Raw genomic sequence first — 27444 nt, forward strand, 5'->3', positions numbered from 1 at the left:
TTGACATTGTCCGACTTAATAAATTCAATTTCCAATCATTAGTTTCAATGTTAAAGTTGTGGCTTTTGTAGTAACTCATGACAGGAGCCGACAACGATTGTTCTTTAGGAGGGGCATTTGAACACCATTTTGGCCCGAGGGGGCGGGAATTTGAACGATCCAATCTTCAAAAGTTCAAATGCCCGGGGTTTGCCCGGGGGGGGGGGGGGGGATGTTGAAGTTTTGAGTTGATCGGCGCATAATTTGTGAGATAAAAACCATAATCACCATAGACCCTAAGATTTTTTGCCTAGAATAATTTTGGACCAGTCTTAATATACCTGTAGCTAAGAAAAGTTATCACTATGGGTTTCGATAAGCACTGGCAAAAGGGTTAGGTCTCCGCAATTACCATATGTAAATTACCCGAAATTAAGACCCCTGTGGTCTGACCTCTGGTAAGCGACCACCTCCCGTAAGCGACCACATATCCTTGACATTATGGGTGGTCGCTTACGGGAGGTTCGACTGTACTTTCAAAGCGCGTTATGTTTTTCCGACCCAGAATCACTTGCACAACAACATTCTGAAAGGAATCAAGAAACGTTATTAACATAATGAAACAATCAGACCTTGACGCGGATGCAAGCAACCACTGCGAAGCGCGGTAAAACCAGTGTGAGCTGTAGGCCTTTTGCACTAACTGGTCACATGGTACAAAATCCGCCATACTGGTTGACAAAAGCATGTAGTAGATTCGAACACAAAGGAATTCCAACCTGTCAAGCTTGTCTTTCCCTTGTTCTCGATGTCCCAGTGGAGGATGCCACGCTTTTTTGCCATCCAGTATGGATTTTTATCATGTGACCAGTTAGTACAAAAGGCCCATTCACGATTGATTTTGATTCGCTATCTCATTGGTTGAGAAGATGGGTTGAGTAGCAGAGGAATACCACTCAACCTTTGGGCGACGATTGACGCGAAGTGAGACTGGTTTGAAAGTTCCTTCCTCCTCTCACAAAAAATAAATAAATAAATAAATAAATAAATAAATAAATAAATAAATAAATAAATAATAAAAGATGGTGGCTTGCCGGGAGTGATCAGGTTTGAAGATGTTCTATTTATTTTTATTTTCATACTTTAAGTCATTATAACTCTTTGCTGTTTTGTTTGGCACGTTTATCAGTATTCATTCCGAGATATTTTCAGTTCTTTTTAAATTCATTTTTGCATGGGATAGTTACTGGTACTTTTGCATGTGATTATTTATATTATGAAACACGAATGTTAAAAAAAAAAAATAGGCATGTAAGGATCGTAATATTTTTCCTAGGAACTCAAACAAATATTGACGGTCTGCCATCTCAGGTACACATTAAAAAAAATAAGTTAGAGTCAGAGTGTAACAATTGACTCGTCCCTTTGGTAATCACACCCTTGCTCTTGGTAACACGTACGTAATTATTTTAAAATCTGATGAAAGAGACTGAATAAAGTATTCGACTGGCAGCTATGAGTCTGTCTACTAACTGTACATGTCCAATCATTTTTTAATGTAGCCCAATCTGTTTGAGTCCTGCGGTTTTTTATTCACCCTTCTGCATACCAACACCACTGCCTATCCCATTAAATTCCCAAATAGCCTAGGTAGTTTCAAATTAGTTTCCTTGAGGGTCTACTCTCTAAAACTTAGCGCTTAATTGTGCTTGTGCAGAACTATTTTCAGTGATGACCTAAACTACATCATACTATCTAAAAGTAGCCAATCAGTTTGTAGTTTCTAATTAAAAAACTACCATATATTCATATATTCTACAAATTCTCACCATATACTCCAACGGGTCGTATGGAATGAATGTTTGACTTTTTGCGTTAAGTTAACAGTCAACCTTCTTCACGAGTGTTCAGTATTTTTGAAATTGAACAGAGTTTGCAAATCTTGAACATCGCAAGCGAGATTTCAGAGTTTCCGTAAATATTTCCCTAATTTTTTGACGGTATAAAGCTGTGAATTTTTCTTTTCATTACAGCATTAAGCACAAATGTTTCCTAAATAGTTTTCATTTATTTTTTTTCAGTTAATGTGCATGCGTCTTTTGTCGGAAAGATTTCCGAAAAAATGTTCAAAATTCAATTTAAATGCCGGACATTATAAAGAGGAATTCAAAGGTTTAAAGCTGTGAATTTTTCTTTTTATTACGGCATTTATAAGCACAAGTTGGCCTATTCGATTCCGATTGTGAAGTATCCTTGTGGCAAGTTACTTCAAAAGACGCGAAAGTTTTTGGTCACCTTTTAAATTTTGGAAGTTAAAACGTCTTCTTGCTAATTGGGCATCGCAATTTTTTGGTATAATAAAGCAGCGAGTTTTCTTCTAGAATCAAGGGAGCAATTAATTTACGACTGAACAAAATACTTAAATTCAGAAAAAGTTTCGCGTTGCGTCATGAATCTAGAATGAAGACGAAAAATCAATTTAAAACGCTGTATTATAATTACTCCGATTAAGCCGATTCTGTTGTAGGAAGCTAGACTGGACCGCTAAAAGACCGGGTTTTGGGTGAGATTTAAGTTGCGTTGGTGCCGTTAATAATTGCCAAATGTCACCCTTGTTTTGTCAACACATAGGCCATGTCTCATGTCAGTTCAAATGTCAGTGTCATGTCCAATTTCAAAGACAAGCCTTCTATACCAGGTCTATAGTATTCTTTGACCTTGCTTTCTTGTGAAGAGCCCTAATTAAAGTCTTGTTCTGGACTACTATTATTCCATCAGCCTAGAAAGTCTAAAAATGTGGTTTATTTCTGAAAAATATATGTATAAAATATATATGTATTAACGTTTTTGTTAACAGATTTATCTCCAAATCCCAGGAGCACATCTTTCAGCTGCACCAATTCTCCCGCGTTGATAGTACAGGGGAAGTAAATAAATTTGTCGAAAGTGAATTCAAATGTTAATGCAAAACTGCGTTCTTTAGATAATCAGAGAAATTGACCGAGGAGCGCGGCCATATTATAGGACGATAGCAAGTAAATAGTCATATTAGAATTTGGGCTGGGTTTTAAAGGACCAATCCGCAAATGATTTGACCTGATACTTAGCCTAATTTTTATTTTTAACACCGAAATAGCAAAACCAGGAAGCTGCTCCTAAATAAACAATGAATGAAACACGGCGATATTTTTGAAATTTATCTCATCGAGTCTTCCAAATCATTTCACTTATCTACGTTCTATTAGCTTTCAAATGACCTATTTAGCTAATAGATTCATTCAAATAAACCAGAGTAAGACATCTTATTATGCGAGTGTATTTATGCGAGTTTTTTTTTTTTTATATTTATTTTTTATTGTAAATGGCTTGAACCCAGGAGTCATGTCATAAGTACGTAAATTATGATCATCCGGGTGAGTGTAGTCCTGAGAAGGACTGTTTGTGGTGACTTTGACTGACGTTTCGACAACCTTAGCGGAAGTCATCTTCAGAGTCAAGTGAATTGTGGAACGTCAGTAGGTGGTATATACGTCTCTGGTTGTTAACCTGATTGGTCAACGAAGTCCAGATGTTATTGGTCGTTTGTCAGTAAGCCGTGATGTTATTGGCTGTGAAGATTGTAAAAGGTAATTGGTGCGTTTCGATCCGTCTTTTGTTAGTCAAAAAAGTCCGTTGTTAGTAAAATGTCTATTGTTTGTTTGTTTCGTTGTTGTTTCCAGTAAGTCGTTTGTATGGTGCAGGTAGTTGTAGGCAATGGTTGAGTGGCGTTTGTTCTAAGTTAGTAAACCAGCTTTCCAGAGTGAGTCGTTACTAGTAATTTGTGCAGTAGGCACATATACAAACCATATACAAAAAATATTTGTCACCACACAAACGACTTATTGACAGCAACAACGAAACAAACAAACAATAGACATTTTACTAACAATAGACCCACGGACTTTTTGACTAACAAAAGACGGATCGAAACGCACCAATTACTTCTTACAGTCTTCACAGCCAATAACATCACGGCTTACTGACAAACGACCAATAACATCTGGACTTCGTTGACCAATCAGGTTAACAACCAGAGACGTATATACCACCTACTGACGTTCCACAATTCACTTGACTCTGAAGATGACTTCCGCTCAGGTTGTCGAAACGTCAGTCAAACTCACCACAAACTGTCCTTCTCAGGACTACACTCACCCGGATGATCATAATTTACGTACTTTATTTTTTATGTTTTCTATATTTTAATTTTTAACCTGCAAACGTCAACCTGCAGTTTACACCCTCCGTATTTATTCTCTTCAAAAGATCAGAATTGAGCCGCTTCGCTGTTAGCTCGTTGTTCAATTCTGTTTGAGGCGAAAAAAGTTAGAAAAAGCTCTTCCAGGGTAGAGATGTTAGTATACTCGTCAATAACTTTGAAGTTAAAGACCGATACAGTTTGCCGTTAACAGAAATTATCGAAAACTAACTTGAAGATGGCGTAACGTTAAACACCTCTCAAACGTAATTCGAATTCCGCCTCCGTTTTGACTGCCATCTCACCCGTTTATCTTACGTTTTTAGTCTTTATTCTTCACTACGTTTCGATTAATTAGGTTGTTTCAATCACTATGATTTATTTACACGTGAACTCGCGTTTACGGCAAACGGCAAACGTGAGATTCGCCGCGTTAATATTTTCTTGAAAAACGAGCACATAGATAAGAATAGTGCAAAAATAATTCTGACCTTTGATACTAACGCAAAACTACACAATTTTACCGAGAAACTTGAAAAACAGCGAGCGGCAAATGTAGGATAAACATGATCACATGATAATTTCTCCCGTTTACCGTAAATTGTTGGACTTTGTATCCGGTATACCGGTAAGTTGGAAAATAAAAAATGCCGGAATTCGGAACCGTAACCGGAATCTTCGGAATGACTATAATTAAAAAAGAAATATTCAAAAATAACAAATTAATAAATAAAAACAAATAAATAAATAAATAAATAATATTAATAAACAAATAAAAAGAAAAACACAAAAGAGAACAAACAAGACCAGTTTAAAAGAAACTACTGCCGTAGTGTGACCTTAAGCCTCATTTATCTCGCCAACGCTATAAACTGTATTAGGGAAGGACTATGTTAATTTTTTTCCCTCAAGGGTTGGTGGGGGGTGTTGTGGTGGGCAGATCTAAAAAAAATTCTCTCCTGTGAAAAGTGATGAATAAAAAAAATTGTGCATAACAATCCAAGCAAGCTCTGTATTCCCTGAAACTTCTGCAAGTAAATTAAAAACAAAAATCATGCCGCTTATGAAATTCGCAAAAGCAAATTCTTGCCTAAAGCTATTAACTGTATTAGGGGTAGACCATTTTCCATATTATTTCTGAAGGGATGCTGCAGGGAGGGAGGGGGGAGGGAGGGTTGCCCAGCAAACTTGCCCAAGTGCACCCCATTGAAAAACCGTATAGTCTTTGCACGTTTGTTCTCTTTTTTGTTTTTCTTTGTTTTTGTTTATCAATTTGTTATTTTGAGTAATTCTTTTTTAGTTATGGTCATTCCGAGGATTCCGGTTCCGGTTCCGGATTCCGACTTTCATCCTTTTCCAACTTACCTCCGTTACCTGCAAGTAAAAACTGGATCATTGTATCACGTAGTTCTAAGGATTTGACTGGTTTAGCGGCCATGGTATATGAGCCATTATACCATTCCCGAGAAATAGCGACTATTGCATATTGTGCTGTCTCGTGATTGTTTTCATTCTCGTGCTTGTTGGGTATGAGATGATTATCCAACACACGCTTGCATTGTGGAATAAATTTATACATCTCCGTAGTAATACACCAATGATTTGACAACCCCTCCCCCTTCCCCCCTCGGGCATGGCCGGGGTAAAGCGGGGAGTTTCACTCATATTCACTCCATTTTATCCCCCCCCCCCCCCCCCCCCCTATAAACTGTATTAGGGAAGGACTATGTTAATTTTTTTCCCTCAAGGGTTGGTGGGGGGTGTTGTGGTGGGCAGATCTAAAAAAAATTCTCTCCTGTGAAAAGTGATGAATAAAAAAAATTGTGCATAACAATCCAAGCAAGCTCTGTATTCCCTGAAACTTCTGCAAGTAAATTAAAAACAAAAATCATGCCGCTTATGAAATTCGCAAAAGCAAATTCTTGCCTAAAGCTATTAACTGTATTAGGGGTAGACCATTTTCCATATTATTTCTGAAGGGATGCTGCAGGGAGGGAGGGGGGAGGGAGGGTTGCCCAGCAAACTTGCCCAAGTGCACCCCATTGAAAAACCGTATAGTCTTTGCACGTTTGTTCTCTTTTTTGTTTTTCTTTGTTTTTGTTTATCAATTTGTTATTTTGAGTAATTCTTTTTTAGTTATGGTCATTCCGAGGATTCCGGTTCCGGTTCCGGATTCCGACTTTCATCCTTTTCCAACTTACCTCCGTTACCTGCAAGTAAAAACTGGATCATTGTATCACGTAGTTCTAAGGATTTGACTGGTTTAGCGGCCATGGTATATGAGCCATTATACCATTCCCGAGAAATAGCGACTATTGCATATTGTGCTGTCTCGTGATTGTTTTCATTCTCGTGCTTGTTGGGTATGAGATGATTATCCAACACACGCTTGCATTGTGGAATAAATTTATACATCTCCGTAGTAATACACCAATGATTTGACAACCCCTCCCCCTTCCCCCCTCGGGCATGGCCGGGGTAAAGCGGGGAGTTTCACTCATATTCACTCCATTTTATCCCCCCCCCCCCCCCCCCCCCACACATGGTAGGCGGGGAATACGCCAGAAATGACGGTCCTTGCCTCGTTAACCAGGGAATAAGCGGGGAATTCACTGTTTTGTGTCCTGTTCCAGGCTCCAAAATCCTTCAAATGAATGGTACATTACCAGTACGAAGCTGTTGAATTCTAGTGAGATCAACGTTTCAATCGAATAACCGGCAATTTTATTTTGGCTGGGGTTGGAAACTTGCCCGGTTGTCATTCCCTCTCTCAGTAAATAAGGGTAAATAGAATTATCAGTATTGTTATGGAATAAGTGCGATTTGTTAATGCATCATTTTGTTTACATGTTTATTCCCAGGGGCCCTTCTCGGCGCGGGAGATTTCATTGCACAACAATGTGTGGAAAACGTTCGTCTACGGGACCACGATGTGGTAAGAACTGCGCGGATGACCGCCATTGGGTCAGTTGTCATAGGACCAATATTTCACGTGTGGTACTCGACACTAGATAAACGCTTTGCTCGGAAAAGCCCAGGAAATGCCATGAAAAAAATGACAGTGGAAAAGAGCATTCTAGCCCCAGTATTTCTGATTTTATTTTATGGCGCAGTTGGAATCGTGGAACGTCGGACATTGAAGCAAATCAGCGATAAGATTTACGAGGAATTTTATCCCAACATGGTTGTGAACTACAAGATTTGGCCTGCGGTGCAGTTCTTGAACTTTTACCTGTTCCCAGCGCATTTACGAGCTTTAGTGGTTAATGTTGTGTCGCTGTTCTGGAATACGTACTTAGCGTGGACATCGCATAAGGAACTAGAGCCAGTAGAGCACACAGAACCTTGAAATTAGGGCTTTTGGTAGTAACGCAACGATAGGCCTGCCCAGATGCGTGACAGGATGCCAAAACCATAATACAATCGTCGTCAATTTTGTTGAGAAGATTACCACATTTTTACCTTGACGTCACTCTCCTCCTCGGGGGAGAGGGGAACCCCGCGGAATTTTTCGTAGGGTGTGTAACCCACCTCTCCAGACCCTGATCCTATTTTAGACTAAACCTGACCCTCGAAACTTCATACCTATTTTCAGACCTGGTTCCTAGAATCCATACCGTTTTAACACTTTCAGACCAAACTGGTTAAAATCTATGCCCTACTTCAGTCCCAAATCACTCAATACCCTATCCTATGGCACCACCCCTCCCTGGGTCTCCTCCCTTCCCCTTGTTTAAAAGGGAGCTTAAGCAACGCAAACGTCACCCGAAAATATATCTTTATTTAATTTGTTTTACTTCTCGATTATTTCAACTCGCTCAACGTTTAAAAAAATGGCGAACTATCTAGGAGCCAAATTGGTAGGAGTGGCGTTCAAGTTATGCACCTGTCAATGTTAAGCTGTTGGGGGGGGGGGGGGGGGGGAGGCCGGGCAAAGGCGATCATCTTTTCAGTTCAAATGCCCCACCCCAGGGAAATTAATCATGGTCAAAAGTGTGCAAGTTCTCCATCTCTATGTAGCAAAATGCATAGGTCTGTCAAAAAAAAAAAAAAGTAAGCATCAACCATTTTCGATCCTACCATACTACTCTAGTGGCTATAAAAACCAAAAACTGCCATACTGTCCGGCGGAACGGAATTGAGTATAGCACTCTACCTTTCCTCGTAACAAATCTTTAAATAGCAACTGACGAGAATCGAAAGATTCGAAACGTAACCGCGGTCTTGCTTGCAAACTCACATTGTTTTCTGAAACTTACAATGGAGGAAAACTTCGATGATGGTTTGGTATCACACACGGACACAAGTCTTTTGAAGACAATCCAACTGGATTACCAAAAACCTGGATGCTCTAAAGAGTATGACGGGGATAGCGACTCATCAGACAAAATACCAAGCTACCAACTGCCTCCCAAAACTGAAAAAGAACAAGCCGTAGAAGAAGAAAAACAGAGCGACGCCAAACGAAAACGAAAAGCTGACGCAGAAGTCACGTCCTCAGCGGAAGCCAAAATCAGAAAAACGGCGGAATCCGTAAGAAAAATAAAGAGACATTTGGACAAGAAGACGTGTCCCAAGTCACTCCGTTACAACGTGCGGGCAAACATTCCGCCAGACGAACAATTTAAAAAAGACATTCAGGCGGTTAAGCAAAAAGCCGAGCAGGGTTTTATTTCTGCCTTAACCAAGTTCACTACCGCTGCCTTGAACAACAAAAAATTAAGCTTCAGAGAGATAAAACAAAGGCTCGCCGTATCGGCAGTCTAAACGAGAAAGGCTTGTCAAACAAATCCAGAGAAAAATCGCCAACGGCGGACATTGCAAATCTATCAACTCTTGCAGCCAATTGAGAGCAACAGCTCAACAATCGACTTCTACTTGTTTCCAGTCATTCTCGGTCATCCAAGATGGCCGAGATCCAAGATGGCATTGGTAGGTTGAAGTCAAAAGTTCCGATCCCCGGGAGTCGGCAAATGATCAAAAGTCCCTACCTCAGGCAGACTTGTAACGTCAAATCCCCCGCCTTTGCCCCCCCCCCCCCCCCCCTTCAGCGGTTTGACATTGATAGGTGCATTAAAAGAGAAAATGAAAACTTTACCGTTATACGTTCACGTTCTCCACAAACCTGAAATGCGGTCATTTCACGTTGTTGTTTTGCAGAGGCAGCAAAGAAATGTTCCAAAATGTAAAACGCACGTGCATTAAACCTATTGTTTTGCGGCGTTGTCGTTGCCGTCGCCGTCGTCGTTGCTTAAGCTCCCTAATCAGTTAATGACTGACTTTCAACGGTGAAGGTTTATGCATAATTGTATATAGAAGACCAACATTGCACCGGGGATGGGGGACACGGCAAACAGCAACAGAAAATATGTTACTTAATCAGTAAAATTGCTAGAATATCAATACAAGACAAAATCAAAGGGATTAATGTTGTAATCATCTCAATAGAATTTGACAACGACTGTAGATCATAGGAGACTGAACATGATGGTTTAATTGACAAATCGACTGTGTATCAGTGTAGAATTTTGTTGCTGAGCAAGTACAATGGCTCAAAAGCTCGACCAGTGAGCGAGCAACCGTATTGGTCAAGCGAAAGGAACGCGAGGTCTTGAAGATGAAACTCGGTCCCAGGGTTCTCTCCGCTTAAAGTGCCGTATAAGAGGGGAGACCCCAGAACGAGGTTGCTGGAATATCAAGTTTTTCTTTTCCTGTTTCAGCTGTTTATTAAATTTATGTCTTTTAATTTAAAACTTGAGACTAGAGACAGTGTTGTGTGTCTCATAATGTGTATAGCTGATCAGGGAAAAGGAGCCAGAAAGACTGAATCTTGGACTGAATGTAGGACATTCCCAGAGTGTGGCCAATGTGCGAGCCAGCGATCCAAACGTGCGAGGCATGCGAGCCAAACGTTCGAACCATGCGAGCCATGCAAGCCATACATGCGAGGCACAGACAACCCCCAACGTAAATGCTAACCATTAAGCTAAACGGGGAGCAAGCTAACCTGGGTGCTATTTAGGCCAACCGGAGTGTTTTTAGGCTAACCTGAGTGCCTCGCACGTCTGCCTCGCATGGCTCGCTGGCTCGCTGGCTCGCAGATTGTCAAGACCTACATTCCCATTGATGAAAGCTTTTCTCTTCTTTCAAATAATTCTGCAACCTCAGTTTAATTCGTTGGTTATTTATTATAAATAATTTTATTTAATGACAGCATGGGTTGTAACAAGTGTTCCATATAAATATCATGATTCGTGATTTTAAAGCTCAATTTCAGTATTACTGAAAATAAAGGAAGTTTGACACTGTACATGTAGTTTTCTAGTGTCTCAAATTTTGCGTGGCCTGTGACTTTCTGATAGTCTTTTTATTGGGTGGCTAGTGTACAAAAAACCAATAGAACCCCGTTCTTGGAGACACAGGAGTGAGACTTGGTGCCACGCCAGCACAAGCAGCCCAATCTCTGTGAGCGTTTGGATCTTTGTTACGTCTCGTTGTAATTTGAGTGTCACGATCTGAATCACGCAATGGCGTAAATTGTAAGGGTTTGTATGGGAACTTAGCTTGTCTCCTTGATACCTAAAACCCAAGTAAATTCCCATACATACCCTTATAATTTACGCCTTTGCGTAACTCAGATCGTGACACTCAAATTACAACGAGACGTTTATACAAACATCTTAACTGTCACAGAGCTTGGGCTACCTGTGACACCACACAATCCTGTGGTTCTTGCCATGTGCATTCGTGTTTGTTTCGGCATCAGTGAAATCCTTCTGGAAGAGCTGCTTGCCAACGGCTTTAAGGAAAGGATAGCTGACAGGCGGCCCATGGTACGAGATTGCGCCAAGGGTGACTCTCTCCTGGCGCTCATCTGCTGACCAAAAAGTCTGGGGACTTTGGATGCGAGATTGGATTTACAAACTGTGTGGTGCAAATATGACGCCTCTTCAGTCCATTTCACTTGCATTTGCCGGAGCCTTTTGAAGAACAAGGCAATGGGCACTTCTGTTATCAGGAGCTCATTAACTGGTGCAAATAAGTAGCCCTGCATTCGCTGACTTTGGCGACTGTGTTTTGTATTTCAGATGAATATAGATTAAAAAAGGGAAAAAAAAACTTTTTCCCGCAGCCCTCGGGTTCTTTGGAATTGCGAGCGGCTGCTGGTTTTCGCAGGAGGTGGTCCTGGGAACTAGTATTACATTCTTGTTCCCAGTGTCTCTCCGTCTTCCGGTCGCTAAATTCCAACATGGCGGGCATTTTATAACCAGGTTACGTTACGACTGTGAATTACGAAACTTTTGCGTAGAAGTCGCACAATGAGGATCCTTACAAGAGCTTGGGCAAAATATCAACAGCTTCTCATTACACATCTGTGGAAAACACAAACAATCGGAACAGGTAAGACAGAAAAACCTTATAAACAACAAACACGCATTCAGTCATCTTGTGGGGTTTTCGGTTTCAAATTAAGCTCAATCTCAGTTGAATGGTGGACATCCATTTTAGGGTACACAAAACGTAGCTAGATTTATGGGATTTCCATCGTTAACTCTACACAAATCAAAGACTGGTCTGTTGTAAATTATAAAAATGTCGTCAAAATCTAAATGTTCTAGACTTAATATTTTGTCAAGCTTACATGTATAATGCATCAGTTAGTTCCAGTAGTGCCCAAACCTACCTTGGAACATTTGTCGGCCTCGTGATTTTCAACTCATCACACTGTTGCTTACTTTCACCCATAATTTTTTGGGCAACGATCGATAAATTTGTGATTAAGTTTGTCTAAATATGGTAAAAATGAGATGATAGATGCAAAGAATGAATGGTCAGTGGGGTGCAATACAGAGAAACTTAAACACCTTCCCCCCCCCCCCCCCTCTTTCCCGGGCAAACCCCGGGGCATTTGAACTTTAGATTGTCACCAAATAATTGGTGTTCAAATGCCCCACCTTATCATCGAATTAATTTTGTCTTTCAAATTCCTCTGCTAAAGAACAATTGTTGTAAGCTCCTGTCAGCTTTAATAAAGCTTGTGTATAAACATGCCAACACATGTTTTGTGACCCTTTATATGATGGTCCTGTTTTTACCAGACTTGAGTTACTACAAAAACACAACTTTAATATTGAAACTATTAAAAAATGATTTGAAATTCATTAAGTCGGACGATGTCAATCAGCAAGTGTAAAGCCACACGAGCAATTTTTATATGGCAATTTTTATGTGGAAATTTTTATTTGCCTGTGTAGATGGTGAGAAGTGACCAATTTTTATGTGATTACTGCATTTGCTGAAAAGCTGATGTGTTAGTTTTTATGTGGCAAATAAAAATTGTCAGATAAAAAAATTGTCTGTGTAGACGAGATGCCACATAAAATGTTATTTTTTCAACGTCATCTGTAGAACCCAGTCCCTACAGTCCCTAACATTTGTGCATCGAGCATGGAGCCATCTTGCTTTTTGCCTTTCCATAGCAAAATTATTACTGACGCAAATTAACAACAAATATTTGTCGAGCCATCTACACGGGCAAATAAAAATTGCCACATACAGTTGCCACATAAAAATTGCTCGTGTAGACGGGTCTTAAGCTGCCCTTACTCTGAAACATGGCAGAGCCAAGGTTGTGTAACGAGGTTACTGTATACCTATCAACTTGAGTGTTTACGATTGCATTGTTAAATTGTTCAGTGTCAGTTGATTACCTCTAACAGAAATGTACATGTATGAAATGGAGATGTGAAAACGTACCATATTGTATTCACTCTATAGTATGACAAAAGCACTCTCTTCTTTTCATACACACTTCAAAAATACTATACAACTTCTGAAGACCATTTATTTGTAATCCAATCGCTCACAAATGCTATATTTCTTCCTTTAAACTTTTCCATCTTGTCCAAACACGTGTTTATAGCTGTTAGCAACTTCGTCGTCCGAAAAAAAAAGCCATTTGAAACCTGACACTTCTGGTTCAATTTTCCCCACCCCACCCAGTGGTGGTTGGACGCGGTCCGCAAAGCATGCTGGGGCGAGTTGTCGGTTCGACCTCAGTTGAAACAAACCTTCGTGCTGTGCGGACCTCAAGGAATGACAAATTTTCGCTTCAAAAAGGCAGAAAATCGGTTAATTCGGCAATTTATTCGATAAGTTTTCTCCGATTACCGTTAGCGCACATCGACTGACTAATTTAACGCTCAAAACGTTGGTTTTACACGGCGATCGATCGATCGAAAGCCGGTACAGCCCAAACTGCTCCATGTACTGATTACCACTTCCATACAATTCAATTGTAAAGCCAATCCTGTTGTCCTTCTATGAAATCGTACCTTTTGAATTATAATGTATGATCACGGGCTCGAAAATGTGGCATTGAAATATTCAGAGTTCATAACTACTGGAATCCTATTCTGGTGGAAATAGCCGAATATTATAACACGAAATGAGGTAAACAAGGATTGTAGGGAAATGAAGATTTTCACAGATTTGCTGGATAGGAATTTTGTTTTATCATTCTGTATACTGGTTGTTAATGAGACTGGGACATAAAAAAAAGCTCTCACAAAAGTTCATCTTGCAAGAGTCATAGATTTTAGCCACTAAAATATATGTTTGATATATAGAGATTACTTCATGGTTGGTGAGTGCGTACGATTTTTATTCACGAGTTGTGAAAAATCGCAAACGAACGAGTGAGCGCAGCGAACGAGTGAGTTTGTGATTCTTTACAACGAGTGAATAAAAATCGTACAAGCGAACCAACCATGAGGTAATTTGTTTATTATATATGTACTGAGATATTACAAAATAATGTTAACAACTATCAATTGCACGGTGAAATCAAGACAAAGACCACAACGAGTTGCGAATGATTTTATTCGAGCAAACTGAACGTACAAAAATTCATATCAACATTAAAGTTATTCAATGACCTGAAGAAAGTGGAACAAAGTCTACTTTTAAACGATTCTTTAACTTTAAATGACAATGAAAATTTTCAGCTTTAAATATCGCCGTTCAAAACCGTAACTATATAAAACTTGAAAAAGTTGACTGTTTTGTAAAACTAATTATAGTAATGCATGCATTCTAATCAGAGTTAGGATCCAGTACTTTTAGCCTTTTGTACCTCTTTGGATAAGACTTCGCCTCAACTTCTTGGATTGCCAACTTCGGGGATTGATTGAGGCTGTTAATAGAAATGCTGAATTGACCTCCATGAATAACAGCGCCCGTGAAAAGCGACATCGCTTGTTGGTGATGATCTGCCGCCGAGCGAACCGCCGAGCTAGCTGAAGGATCAGTGGAGCATTCTCCAACTTGAGATGAATTAGTTTTCTCTAAGCTATGCACATTCCCGGACATCAGTTCACTTAAAGTACGAGACATTTTTACTTGCTGTTTTTCAGAAACTACAGAATAATTTGTCACACTTTGAAGATTTTTATGTCCTGACAGTTGAATAATATCTGTCGCTGGGATGTCGTTGTTTGTTAAAGTTTGGATCATTGTTTTGCGACCGCTGTGGTTCTTTACATTGGGCCCCAGCCCGGCTTTTTCTGCCATTTTTTTCATTAACGAATTCAGCTTGTTCACGCCAACGGCTGACTTTTTAAACCATGGTTTAGAAGAATCTTGTTTTTTACAGTTATTTACTGCTAGATAAAATGGCGCGTTGTCTTTCATTTCCGACGGCCTTTTCTCCGCGTAGAATTTGTAAACAGTGACTGGATCTCTTTCGCTTCCCTGAACCGAAAACATCTTCGGTTTTATTTGCCTGACATCTCTGGGATTTTCTCCGGTTCGAGTCTTAGTTTGTCTCTCAGTATACTCTAAAAATTCCTCGCCATTTGTAGTTTGGCGTAGTTGCACATCGCCCCAACACATGTCTCTGTGTTCCTTACAACCACGGAGACCGAAATAGACTGTGTTGTTGAACCAAACTGTATTTAGTAGAGCCTCAGGAGTTGACTTTCCTAACAATCCTTTGTCATACAGCAGTTTTATGTCGTCTTCTGTGAGGGGAACTGAAGCGTTTGGTTTATCGCCTTTGCCTTTCTTCTTGAGATCTCTTTGTTTTGATTTTAATGCCGTTCGTGCTTTTTCAAACTCGACGTCTCTCATAATGCTGTAGCCGTAATTCTTCTTCTTTAAATACCGTTCAAAACTGGCCATCATAGCACGCAAGGAAGTGGGTTCGTAATCTTCGTTGTTTTCTTTCTTTCTTACTGTTATGATAAATTCGCTGATGAATGAACTCAGTTCGTGTGGCGGAATTTCTTCTACAGGCCTTGACTCGTCTTTTAGCCTCAAAAATTCCTTAAGCAAAGCAACATTCTGTTCAGTTTTCTTCCTGGTGTTTTCGTTTTCTTGTCCTTCAATAAATTCCTCTACTGAAGTTATATCTGCAAACCTTGAATTGCTCGAAGAAGACGCCATGGCTTTCCTTTTGCCTTGTGACGCCGTCAGTGAAAGGCGGAAAAACCGATACGATTTTTGTCACTAGTGAAAACTTTCGTCTGTGGCTTGTGGTTGGTCATACGGTATTTTTCACTAGTGAGAAAAATCGTACAACCAATCAGATTGCTTGTACTCTGCAACGCATCATTTTTATTTGACATATTCATTTTGCAGTAAATCTCAGTACATATATAATAAAATAAGTTCTTCAAGAATTGTTTTATTACATCACGTGTTGCATGAGGGAAATGAAAACATCAAATTGATTTTGAATGAAGTAAGTAAAAAAAACCTTGTAAACATTGCCAAATACTTTATTTTCCTTTACTGGGCAGACCTTTACTTTGTATGAAAGACAGTGTATTGGATCAAGGCGAGGTGCATGCTCCCTCTTTTATATATTTAAAAGAAAATAAGGCCTTTTAATACAAACATCAATACACAAAACAATTTTATGGAGATTATGTACATTAGTATCCTCAAACATAGAGAGTGTGAAAGCCAAATAGTAAGGTGGTAAGGAATCACAAATGAACAATAAAAATTCAGAGTAAGTACAAATAGCTGCTCCAAAGTGATTACTCGTTCCCATAGTCTAACATACTATGATAGCACACAATATAAAAATATTGACTTAACAAAAGTTTTGCCCCCCCCCCCCCCCCCCCTTTCCCATTACTACAATGGTTCAGCCTTATGAAAAGCTCCAAAAAACCTGTGAGCAATATCCTCTTTGATCTTGGAAGATTTTTAGTTCAGTATAACAAGACAGGCTACCAACTATCAAATCTATGTTTTTATGTTATTTTAATAATAACAATCATATTAATAATGAAAACTGCTGCACATATTGCACGTGTAATTAATACTTGGCAAACGGGCACAGTATTAAAGTCACACTAGATGTCCTCCTCTCCTTTGCATGGGAAACTCTGCTCACAACTAAGGCATGCCCCCCACTTAACTCATAAACTACGGGCCTGCTTACATCGAAGTGTATCTTGTACACCAATGTGAAGGTGGATGACTCGACATAGTTTGCAGAGCAAATCAGAGATTTCAGCCACTGACAACAGTTAATTACAACTGAGATCAAACTTGGCAAAGGGGCACAGTATTAAAGTCACACCAGATGCCCCCCTCTCCTTTACATGTACTTGTCACTTAAAATCTACAACATATGATCAAATAATTATGTAACTGGATATTTGGAGAAATATTGAAATACAAATTGAGGGGAACTCTGCTCACAAGGCATGCCCCCCACTCATAAACTAAGGGCCTGTTTACATCGAAGTGTATTTTGTACACCAATTTGAAGGTGGATGACTCGACATAGTTTGCAGAGCATACCAGAGATTTCAGCCACTGACAATAGTCAAGTACAATATTATTAAGATCAAACTTGGCAAAGGGGGGCAGTATTATAATCACACCAGATGTCCCCCTCTCCTTTACATGTACTTGTCACTTTAAATCTACAACATATCCAATAATTATGTAATTGGATTGGAGAAATATTGAAATACAAATTGAGGGGAACTCTGCTCACAAGGCATGCCCCCCACTCATAAACTAAGGGCCTGTTTACATGGAAGTATATATTGTACACCAATGTGAAGGTGGATGACTTGACATAGTTTGCAGAGCATACCAGAGATTTCAGCCACTGACAACAGTCAAGTGCAATTGAGATAAAATATACATACATCTACTTTGAAGGTCATCTTACAAATCAGCTGTCAATCTCTTTTATTAACAACACAAATTATATACAATTTTACACAATATATATTTATACAATAAGCACAGAGGTAATAAGGGAAATCATCACTAGAGATTTCATATATGCCTGACTTTTGATGTAAAATACATGCCTGAAGTGACTAAATATTTTTTTGTATGGGAATATATGGAAATATATACAGTCAGTTAATGCATAGAGTGTATACAGCTCAGGCATGCAAGATATACTTTAAAAGTATAAGTAGAATGTAATTTCTGCACAACTGATTCTTTATGGAACTAAGTCAAGTGTTTCCCCTTTTTAGTTATTATTTTTTCTGTGGATCTGTGCTTGTGATAATAATATTTCTGATATTTAAGGTGACATCTACCAACAGTCCATAGCCCTGAAGCCTCAACATTTTTGTCCTGAGTTGAAATAGCAAGTCATTTTGAACAGCTGGCTATAGCTTTCACTTTAGCTTTAGTTGTAAATCTAGAGACAAAACAAGCAAAAAGGAAAACGTCACAATAAATCTTTATGTTACATCGTGACTCGCTCATTGTTTGCTCCTCACAATTGCCAAACTTTAAACACACATAGCAGAAAAACGGTGAGAGGTGCGATGGGGTGCGATGCCTTAAAATCCAAGAGTAACTCTCCATAAAGCAAATGGTGTAATTTTTTTTCTTGGAACCCTGACGATATAGCGTCAAAAAGCAAACGCGTTCATTGATCATTGCACGTGGAGAAAAGCCGCCATATTGGACAAGCTTGCGAGGAAGTCGAATATTGACGACAATAATCAAGGAAATTATGAGAAAATACAATCACTGGTCACCTACATACCTCGTCACTTGTTGAATCCTTTAATTTGGAAGAAAAGCCGTCTTCACGGTGAATAAAACAGTAAATAACACGAAGGAATTATTCGCGTGAAGATCCTTCATGAAAACGCTGGTGAAAGAATACGGTGATGTGATTGGCCAATTACTGCTACCATGATGCTTTTCGGACCGTGTCCAACCACCACTGCACCCCACCCAAGCAAAGGTCAAATTCCCCACCCCTGGGAAGGCCTTACTCGTCAAATTCCTGACTCCCGGGACACAGAAAATAGTCAAATGCCTGGAGTTTGCAGGGGGGGGGGGGGGGTGGGGGGATGTTGAAGTTTCGATTTGATTGGCGCATAACACCTGGTTCAGATGCCATACTTGACACGAGCCACATCAAATTTCAATTTAGATCCACCCAACTTACGCTATAATTTATCCCAGCTGAATTGATTCACATGCTGAACTTAATTCAGCTGTACATGCACTTCACATGAGCCACAGCAAATTTGAAATTTAGGCCTGCCCAGCTTAATTAATCCCAGATGAACTGATTCAGAAGCTGAACTTAATTCAGCCATATTTCGCATAAACTACATAAAATTTGAGTTTAGGCCTACCTAAATTGATTTATCCCAGCTGAATTGATTCAGACGCTGAACTTTATTCAGCGTAAATTGATTCACTGTTCAAGCGTAAGTTATGACTGAAGACTGGAGAGTTACCACATCCTTGGTTGTTGAGCTATGGTTTGACATTGAGCCCTCACTACAACTGCTACAACACTGTTTCTGAATATCCAGGATGTGCTTCCGAAGGGGTAAAGCAAAACTGGAAATACTTACCTGAAGTGGTACCTGCAAAAATATTAGCCTGGTACATGTATCCTCTAGGTATGCATGCATGCTGTCTTTCCTGATTAGTACTCATTGATTAATAAACACAGTCATAAAGTGATTGTACTAAAGGACAAACAACAACAATAAGATATTAACCCTTTAACCCCTAAGGCAAAACGACATTTTCTTTAGATCCAGGACTACAAACTCAGTGCCCATGTATGATATACCATTTTAAAGCTACTCATGAGTATATTTCATAACTGATATAATTATGAATGAGAAAAATTATGGTTTTGAGATAAATGGCCTTAAAACGTAAAAATTTAAAAGTTCAAAAACGTCTCAAGGTTTCTGTATATTAGTTATACCCCTGAACTATAGCTTATTTTGCAGCTCTCAACATGTTCATCAATGTGAGAGATGTTTTAAGACCCACAACTTCTAGAGGAAAAAAGTTGAAAAGTTATGGGGGTGGTCAACCATATCACATATGGGAGGGGGTTAAGTTTTCATCCTTTTAATGAGTAGATCTTCAGAAGACCATCTTGGTGTCAAAAATTCATAGAGATCTGTCAAATATTGACAGAGGTATGGCATTATGTGCCAATTGACACTCTTAGGGATTAAAGGGTTAAGTGGATAAGGGAGAAACGAAGACTCGGGAAAAAAAATCCGAGTCCCAGATGGGATTTGAACCCACGACCCTAAAGTGATTGTCAATTTTAAGCAAATACTGTAGCACCAACTTGGCTAATAATGAGTTCAAGTACAATGAGACTGTGTGAAACTGCAAGAAAATGTATCAATTGAAGAACCGGGTGGAAGCAAGTGTAAGTGATGATTTGACCTTTGGAGTTCCAAAGAACTTACTACTTTGGCCCACAAATTTGTAGTGTTAGAAAGTTTTGTTTAGCTTTAAAAAGAGAAGAAGAAAAATTAGTTCAAGCATCACCTCAGTTGGTTTAGTTCTCAGGCTAAAGTCATAAGCTTGTTGGACAAATTCAAACCCTTAAATGAGAATGTAAATTGTTGGACAAATTCAAACCCTTAAATGAGAATGTAAATTTATGAACTGTGTTTCGGATACAATAACCTGTCTGTATGCCAAATGAGAAATGGTTTATACAGTATTATGAAAGGTGTTTGTCATCGTGGTTTAAATGATAGATGAGTTAATCGTTTGTCTCACGATTGAGTCACAAAGATGTGGATCGCAACGTTTCGACCGCTATACTGCTAGTCTTCATCAGGCGATGGTGTCGACTGGTTGCGTGACAGTATAAGTAGCACCTTGGTTTGTGTTGATTGGCGCGTTTCGATCCTCTCTTAGGCTGTTGTTGATTGGAGGATTTCGATCCTCGTCGTTCAGACTAGAAATTGTTCCCTCGGCCGTCCGCCTTGGTACCGATCGGCTGCTGTGTTGTTTGATCGTGGGCATCCACGCTTCTGGAATTTCAATTCCATTATCCTTATTGATGTTGTCAGGGTGAAGTCTTATGTGAATGGCCTCTTTAACCCTACGGGTGTACCAATGTGGGTCTCGGTCAATAAACTTAACCTCATCCCAGAGGGGATAGTGGCCCGTCGCATTGCTGTGTTCTGAAACGGCGGAGGATTGGGTTCGAGCAAGCCGCATGTCTCTATCGTGTTCCTTAATCCTTTCATGCATAGATCTTCCCGTCTCTCCAATATAGACCTTGCCACACTCACAGGGAATCTTGTAGACTACTCCGTCTTGTTTTGCAGGGTCGACAGTGTCCTTAGGTCGCGCTAGGTGTGATCTAAGTGTTGTGTCAGATCTGAAAACTGTCCGTATGCCTTGCTGTTGTAGGCAACGGCGAAAAGCCTCTGATAACCCTTTGACGTATGGTAGCACCGCAGTAGATTTAATTTCAGGCGCTGGTTCTTTTGTGGCTGTTTGTTTCTTTGTTTTCGTAATGTTTTTGACAAACGAAAATGGATAACCGTTAGAAACAAGAACTGATGAGAGGTGTTTCTTTTCTTGCGAGATAACTGCTCCCTCTTGTTGCTCATAAATTAATCCATCATACTGAAAGTATGTGGATCTTAGAACGAAATCCAAGAGGTCCGCAATCTGTGCAGGTGTTAAAGTTGTGCGGTTAGCGAGACACGGGTCAGCTTCTAGTTTCCGTAACGCGGCCTGTACGGCGCCTTCGATAGGTACGTTTGTGAACAGTGATTCTACGTCAAAAGACACCATGATCTCGCTCTCTAGTACCCTCTCACCGTTGATAGTGGACACGAAATGAGCTGAGTTGTTAACTGTATACTCTGATTTGCCTGTTAAGGGAGATAACACATCGGCTAGGTAGGAAGACAGATCATAAGCAAAGGTGTTCACACAAGAAACTATAGGTCTCAGTGGTGTATTTACCTTGTGTATCTTAGGAAGGCCATAGATTCTAGGTGGTTGCTTATGTTTGGGCCTGATCTTATTACATACGGACTCTGTCAGGTGCCCACCTCGCTTCAGGTTCAGAAGCTTTTCAGTCAACTTTCGGCTCAAACGGTCCGTTGGGTCTTTATTATAAAGTCGGAATGGACCCTTCTCAATCAGTGTTTTCAGTTTATCGTCATAGGTGTTTTTGTCTAGCACTACACTGGCACGACCTTTGTCTGCCGGGAGAATCATGATGTTCTTATCCTCTGTTGAACCTTTGAGAGCTTGTTTCATCTCCCTGGTGATATTAGGTTCAGGAGGCTTAGCCCTCTGGAGGATAGAGTTTACGTTTCTCCTGACAGTGTCTGCCTGTTCTGCGTCAAGTGGTCTTATTGCAGATTCAACCTTGGCAACTGTCTCAGTGGCTGGGATGCTTGTAGGTGTTACAGCAAAATTTAACCCTTTCTGTAGTAAAGATACCTCAGCATTGCTTAAGGACCTGGAGGATAAGTTGATAACCCATTTGGATTTGTCAACTTGAGGTGTTCTGTCAACATGAGGTGTTCTTGTCGTTGAAACAGAAGACTGTTTCTCGATCAACAGGTTATCGAACTTTCGTTTCTATCTGTCACTGGTCTTATTAAACAGTCGTTTTGTGTTGCAACTGATCTTTTCAAGTACATGTATCTCAGAAGCATCTTTAGGCGAAAGAGAGGCTGTTATACTCTTCGCTGTAGAGTGGCTATCTTGCATCACATTTCCCTTAGCCCTCTGAGCTACACTGTAGTCTGATTCTCTCTCTTAACAATCTCAAGGATGCTAGTTCGGCTACTCTGTGACTGCCTTTGGTTGGAACTGGCGAACGGACCCGAAGGTCTCTAGGAACAACGTGGTTCCTTACGCACCTTATGAGAAAGGTGAGGTGGTTAACATATCGCGCGAGCTTGCGTGAGCAACGCGCGTGTCAACGAATCAACCTTAGGGCTGTGCGCCCATATTTCAGGCCAATTTTATGAAAGGTGTTTGTCATCGTGGTTTAAAATGATAGATGAGTTAATCGTTTGTCTCACGATTGAGTCACAAAGATGTGGATCGCGACGTTTCGACCGCTATACTGCTAGTCTTCATCAGGTGATGGTGTCGACTGATTGCATGAAAGTATAAGTAGCACCTTGGTTTGTGTTGATTGGTGCATTTCGATCCTCTGTTAGGCTGTTGTTGATTGGAGGATTTCGATCGTGGTTTATAAAAGGTTTTCGAAATGAAGGGCACAATCTAACACTATTTGTTCTACATCAGTTATCATGCCAAAAACATACAATGTACTGTAGTACTGTCCCATATTTATGTTGTCACCAAAAGGGTTGAATTTAGACTTTTGAAAAAGTCCTTCCTCTTATTCAATATGGCGCAAAACGAAGGACTTTTCATACATGATTGCCGCAAATTTCGACCCAAAAACAGGTCGCTACGCTTAGACCAATCAGAGTAGATCCTTGAGACCCTCGGGGATAAAGTTGTCATTCAAAAGTAATTATGAGCTACGAAACATGACTTGCAGTTGAAATTCCAACATGGGATCGATTGCGAAAGCGATAACTGAAGCTCTTCTTCCAAATGCAAGTCACGCCGCTCGCCATTTTGGCACCCTTCAAGCAGGACAAGTCGACCTCTTGCGCCTTAGTTGCTCGCTCAGCCGCTTCGCAGCCTAAAAAGCTTGCTCCTATCGTCTTTTCTACTGTGAGACTCTAGAGGTCGACTTGTGGCAAGTCTAGGTTGAATTGGATGAATTGACTTATGAAATTTTGCTTAAAACTCAAGAAACAAAGCCCAGATGTGTAGTTGATTTTTTTTATTTGGCAAAAAGAGAATGAAAGAAATCTTCCATGTGTTGATTCAGGTTTTAGGAGTACAGACTGTAAATCATATTGAGCTTCCATGGAATTCGAGCCCTCAAAGCACAAAATAACCATTAAACTACATTTCTGAGACGTTGGCCTTGGCTTATAATTATCTAGAGCATATTTATTCGGAGAACTTTCGTCATCACTTGTGCTCGTTTTACAATTACCCCCCTCAAATGAGTAATGAGTGGTACATGTACAGACTATAATATTTTTATTACAAAATAACTTCTAATGTGAAAAGAGAAAAACTCAGATTACAGCTGCAATATTCTGTACTGAGTATATTATGTTGTTACTTAACTTATACTCCATTCTCTAACTGAAATGTTCTGCCCTTGTACATTAGGTGTCCTTGTAGCCACTGGTGATGTTGTCACTCAGCAGCTTGTTGAACACAAAGGAACTGACCATGATTTTGTCCGAACTGCTCGTATGGGTGTTATGGGCTTGATTATTGCTCCTGTCCTTAGAACATGGTATCTATTCCTTGACAGGATTGTGCCTGGTGCAGCTAAAACTGCGGGCTTCAAAAAAATGCTCTTAGATCAAAGCCTCTTTGCTCCTGTTATGATATGCTTCTTTTTTGGCGTCACGGAGACACTCGCTGGGAAAAGGCCGGATGAAATTAAGAAGATGCTTCAGGAACGCTACGTGGAGACTTTGGTTACAAACTACAAGATATGGCCTCTGACACAAACTCTTAACTTTACTTTGGTTCCAATTCAGCACCGCGTCGCTGTTGTCCAGTTAGTGGCAATATTTTGGAATGCGTATTTGTCTTGGATGGCTAATAAGCCAGTGTGTGAGGACTTGATTCAGAAACCTTTGAGCTAAAATTGCCTCAACTTTGCTCAGTCAGTCAACCCTTGATTGACTTTTCTATCATGGAGAATCACGAAAAAATAAGCCATGATGTACAGAAATGTACCATAACGTACAGTGCCGTTTACTGCTCATTTAACCCTTTGTTTAGGTAAGGCTATTTACGTGGAGGGCGGAAGATCCTAGCACTGGGAAGATCCTAGAAAGCGGATCATTCTAGCGCCATGTTTTCTGTATTCAGTCTACATGCAAAAGGTTGTACTTGGTGTTAGTGCTTGGATCTTTCGAATCAAGGTCTTCCTCTTAAATCCTAGCTGAGAGATAGGAAGACCCTAGCACAAAGTAAACTACATGTACACATGTACCTTCACTTGGAAGTTCCTTTACTAGGGACAAGGAAAACAAACATGGTGGTGGTAGGGCATTCAGCTTCTAAAGGGCAACAATTTTGTCTTTCTTTTCTCCCCATGTGGTAAGCACCCTGACCAAAATTTCTGCTTGTAAACCAAAAAAAAAAAAACAAAAAAAAAAAAAACAGTTGTTTCGCCACTGAGGATCTTTCTACTCTTAGGATCTTCCTTCCTTCATGTAAACAGTCCCCAACTTTGCAGTTTCATTATCTGAGAAGATTTCCAAGCAGACCTCCAGTAGTGCCTTTCCAGATACAATGTAGACTTTACTCCGCTTGCTTTGACTAATTAGAAAAGGACTGTTAATGTAGCCAGTAACCTGAAGTATCCCTTTAAGGATGGTGCATACTAATACTGAAGTATTTTTGCATGGTTTATGACTATGCAAGAAAAGCAGATCTTAGCAAGAGCTATTAGAATCCAAAAAGAAAATAGGGGGTAACCACACATTTTTAGGGATAATTAAGCAACATTTATTCTAAAAAGCTGTAAAATACAAAGCAATGTCTGGCAGTTTTCTTCCAAATTAAAGCTTTATTATCTAAAAATGCATGATTACCCCCAATTTTCTTTTTAGATACCAAGAGCACTTGCCGAGTTCTGCTTTCTTCACCTAGTTTTAAACCGCCCAAAAATATCCCTGTATTAGTAGGCAGCACCCTTGGAAACCCGAGTATCTTCAGATGTGCAGAACATATGCGCAGTAGCAAAACTAGGCACAGCCATAAGTCACATGATCAATATACATGTACTTATTCTTTTCACTATCCTCTACCGTTTTCTCATGTAGCAGACTTGGTTACCAATTAACACGCAACTCACATGTACGACCTTCAAAAGAGTCGCATAAAGTTGCATTTTTATTTTTGGTGGATGTCAATCAAAGGGAAGCCATTGACAAGATACAAGAGCAAAAAACTAAGAATTTTACTTTGCTAAGAATAGGTAAAACTTTATTTAAATTGATTTCCTAGCTAGATCAAAAGAAAAGAAAAGGCATTTTTGAATTTCACTGCATGTGATCATTTTCTAACTCACGATCGATAGCATGCATTGTTGGTTTTGCAAGATTCTGATTGTTTTCATTCAAAAATACAATATCCTGAAAATGATGCCCTATCTTTTAGATAAAATGGCTTGGAAATCAACGTTGATAAAGTTTACCATCTCTCAGCAGATAAAATTGTCAATTTCTTGGTTCTGTTGCCTTGTAATCTTATCAGAATTTAAATGATTGGCATACACCAAAAAACAACTTAGTTTACCCAACTCTTTTGAAGGCGATACATTGTACATTGATGTAGGTTGCATGTTATTGGTAACAGCTGTAAGAAGTTTAATCTACACTGTATGCTTATCATTTGTCTTTATTCTTGTTCTCCATATATTTGATTGAAAGGGGAAGTGTCAAGGGTTTTCTTTTTAACTTTAACTTTTCTTTTGAAAATGGTGTATTAAGACCTTCACTTAGCTACAAAATAATTATAGAACAATGAGAGGAGAGAAATCAACTCAATTCTTGAAAGGAACAGCCAACTTTTTTAGTGCATTTTGCAAGGAAAAGTGCGAGAACTTGAAAAACGTTAGCCTAACATCTTTCAGGTTTCAATCCATTCCGACCTACTCTGTCTCTGGCCACAGGCACTAATCAAGAGTTTTCTTGCACTGGGATAATAATTTGTAACAAACCTAGATAATTATTGTTATTATGTTTTTTGTTTTGTTTCTGTTGACAGACAAACATTTTGGGGTTTTTAAATGACATCAAATTTGGATAATAATTCCCCTTTAACAGTGATGTTGTATGAAGAATAGTCCAGTTTTGAATTCACCAAGACCGCTGGGTAAAAAGACAAAAAATGCATTAATACAGGGTAAGCCTCAACCTGAAGCAAAATATTCACAAATGTTAACAGGAAAGTGCTGGATCCTAAAATAAAACATTATAAACAGAGTTGTGAAAAGTTCATCTTCTCACTGGTATTCGTGAATATTTTACTTCAGATTGAGGCTAACCCTGTATAAATGCATCTCTTGTCTTTTTAACAAGCGGTCTTGGTGAATTCGAAACAGGACTATCGGATATCTGTCACCAACTAAATTTCGTCTTTAATTATTTTTGTGGGTACTACCTTAAAGTGTATTGACATATTTTTTTTTGTCTGCTTGATCAAATGGTAATGTTGTTCTCGTATAAAAATTGGAAAAAAAAAAACTTATCAATTTCTCTTCTTCATGTTTGAGGCTAGTCTCCCTTGCAGTTGTTCTGCATGTCTCGTCACGCAACACTCCTCCCCACAGGAGCGTTGCGTGATGAGACAGAACGGCTGCGAGGGAGGCTAGTTTGAGGCGTATAAAAGCATCAAATTTTACTTCCCATTGGGTGCAATACCATGCAAGATGGGAGACTGGGGATAGTTAGGCTGTGACGTCAATACGTGAATGCTTAGTCTCATGGGTAACCTCTATTTTTCAGTTGTTTGATTCATTCAACAATCCCATCCATATTTTGATCCACGCAGGTTTTCTTCCTCTGCACTCAAAAAAACATTGAAGAATAGAGAAATTGCGAGACTAGCATTTCTGTATTGACAACACAGCCCAACTATGCCCAGTCTCCTGTCTTGCATAGTGCTGCACTCAACCGGAAGTGAAATTTGACACTTTTATATTCCTTAAACGAGGAAAAGAAAAATTGATTAGGTTTTATTCCCGAACGCAATAATTGGGCAACCGCTAGACGTCATGGAATCCAAAATGGTGGCGCACAGAAAAAATGAAAATAAAAATAGCCGACCAGTGAAATCTATTTTTTGTAGCT

General features: G+C 39.6%; 4 protein-coding genes, 1 long non-coding RNA gene and 1 pseudogene across 8 annotated transcripts in view; 3 read left to right on the plus strand and 3 right to left on the minus strand.

Moving 5' to 3' along the window:
- The window catches only part of LOC146454419 (uncharacterized), a 241301-nt gene that overhangs the window by 126448 nt on the left and 87409 nt on the right, over positions 1-27444 (plus strand). The gene's annotated exons all lie outside the window — the stretch shown is intronic.
- On the plus strand, positions 7062-7566 carry LOC146454421 (mitochondrial inner membrane protein Mpv17 pseudogene; annotated as a pseudogene).
- Positions 10589-26983, plus strand: LOC146454422 (mitochondrial inner membrane protein Mpv17-like). 3 transcript variants are annotated; one of them, XM_085095566.1, is made up of 2 exons: positions 10589-11617; positions 23738-26983. In XM_085095566.1, the coding sequence occupies exons 1-2, from the start codon at positions 11536-11538 to the stop codon at positions 24223-24225; spliced, it is 570 nt and encodes a 189-aa protein (XP_084951692.1). In that variant the 5' UTR covers positions 10589-11535; the 3' UTR covers positions 24226-26983. The 3 variants fall into 3 exon arrangements, 1 of the variants encoding a protein (XP_084951692.1); XR_014859277.1 differs by lacking the exon at positions 10589-11617 and adding an exon at positions 19949-20104 and having other exon boundaries at positions 23738-23853; XR_014859278.1 differs by lacking the exon at positions 10589-11617 and adding an exon at positions 20116-20142 and having other exon boundaries at positions 23738-23875.
- On the minus strand, positions 14082-15858 carry LOC146454423 (uncharacterized protein KIAA1958-like). The gene has a single exon (XM_085095552.1). It carries the CDS (start codon positions 15659-15661, stop codon positions 14312-14314), a length of 1350 nt encoding a protein of 449 aa, XP_084951678.1. The 5' UTR covers positions 15662-15858; the 3' UTR covers positions 14082-14311.
- LOC146454424 (uncharacterized) lies at positions 17411-18463 on the minus strand. Its single transcript, XR_014859282.1, has 2 exons — positions 18258-18463; positions 17411-17903 (listed from the first exon to the last, which is right to left on the minus strand). It is a non-coding gene; the product is annotated as an uncharacterized LOC146454424 (long non-coding RNA).
- LOC146454425 (uncharacterized) lies at positions 20248-21790 on the minus strand. The gene has a single exon (XM_085095550.1). It carries the CDS (start codon positions 21776-21778, stop codon positions 20330-20332), a length of 1449 nt encoding a protein of 482 aa, XP_084951676.1. The 5' UTR covers positions 21779-21790; the 3' UTR covers positions 20248-20329.

Source organism: Pavona decussata, unplaced genomic scaffold (assembly GCF_977016875.1).
Source record: "Pavona decussata unplaced genomic scaffold, jaPavDecu1.1 SCAFFOLD_302, whole genome shotgun sequence".
In the NCBI taxonomy this organism is placed as follows: Eukaryota; Metazoa; Cnidaria; class Anthozoa; order Scleractinia; family Agariciidae; genus Pavona; species Pavona decussata.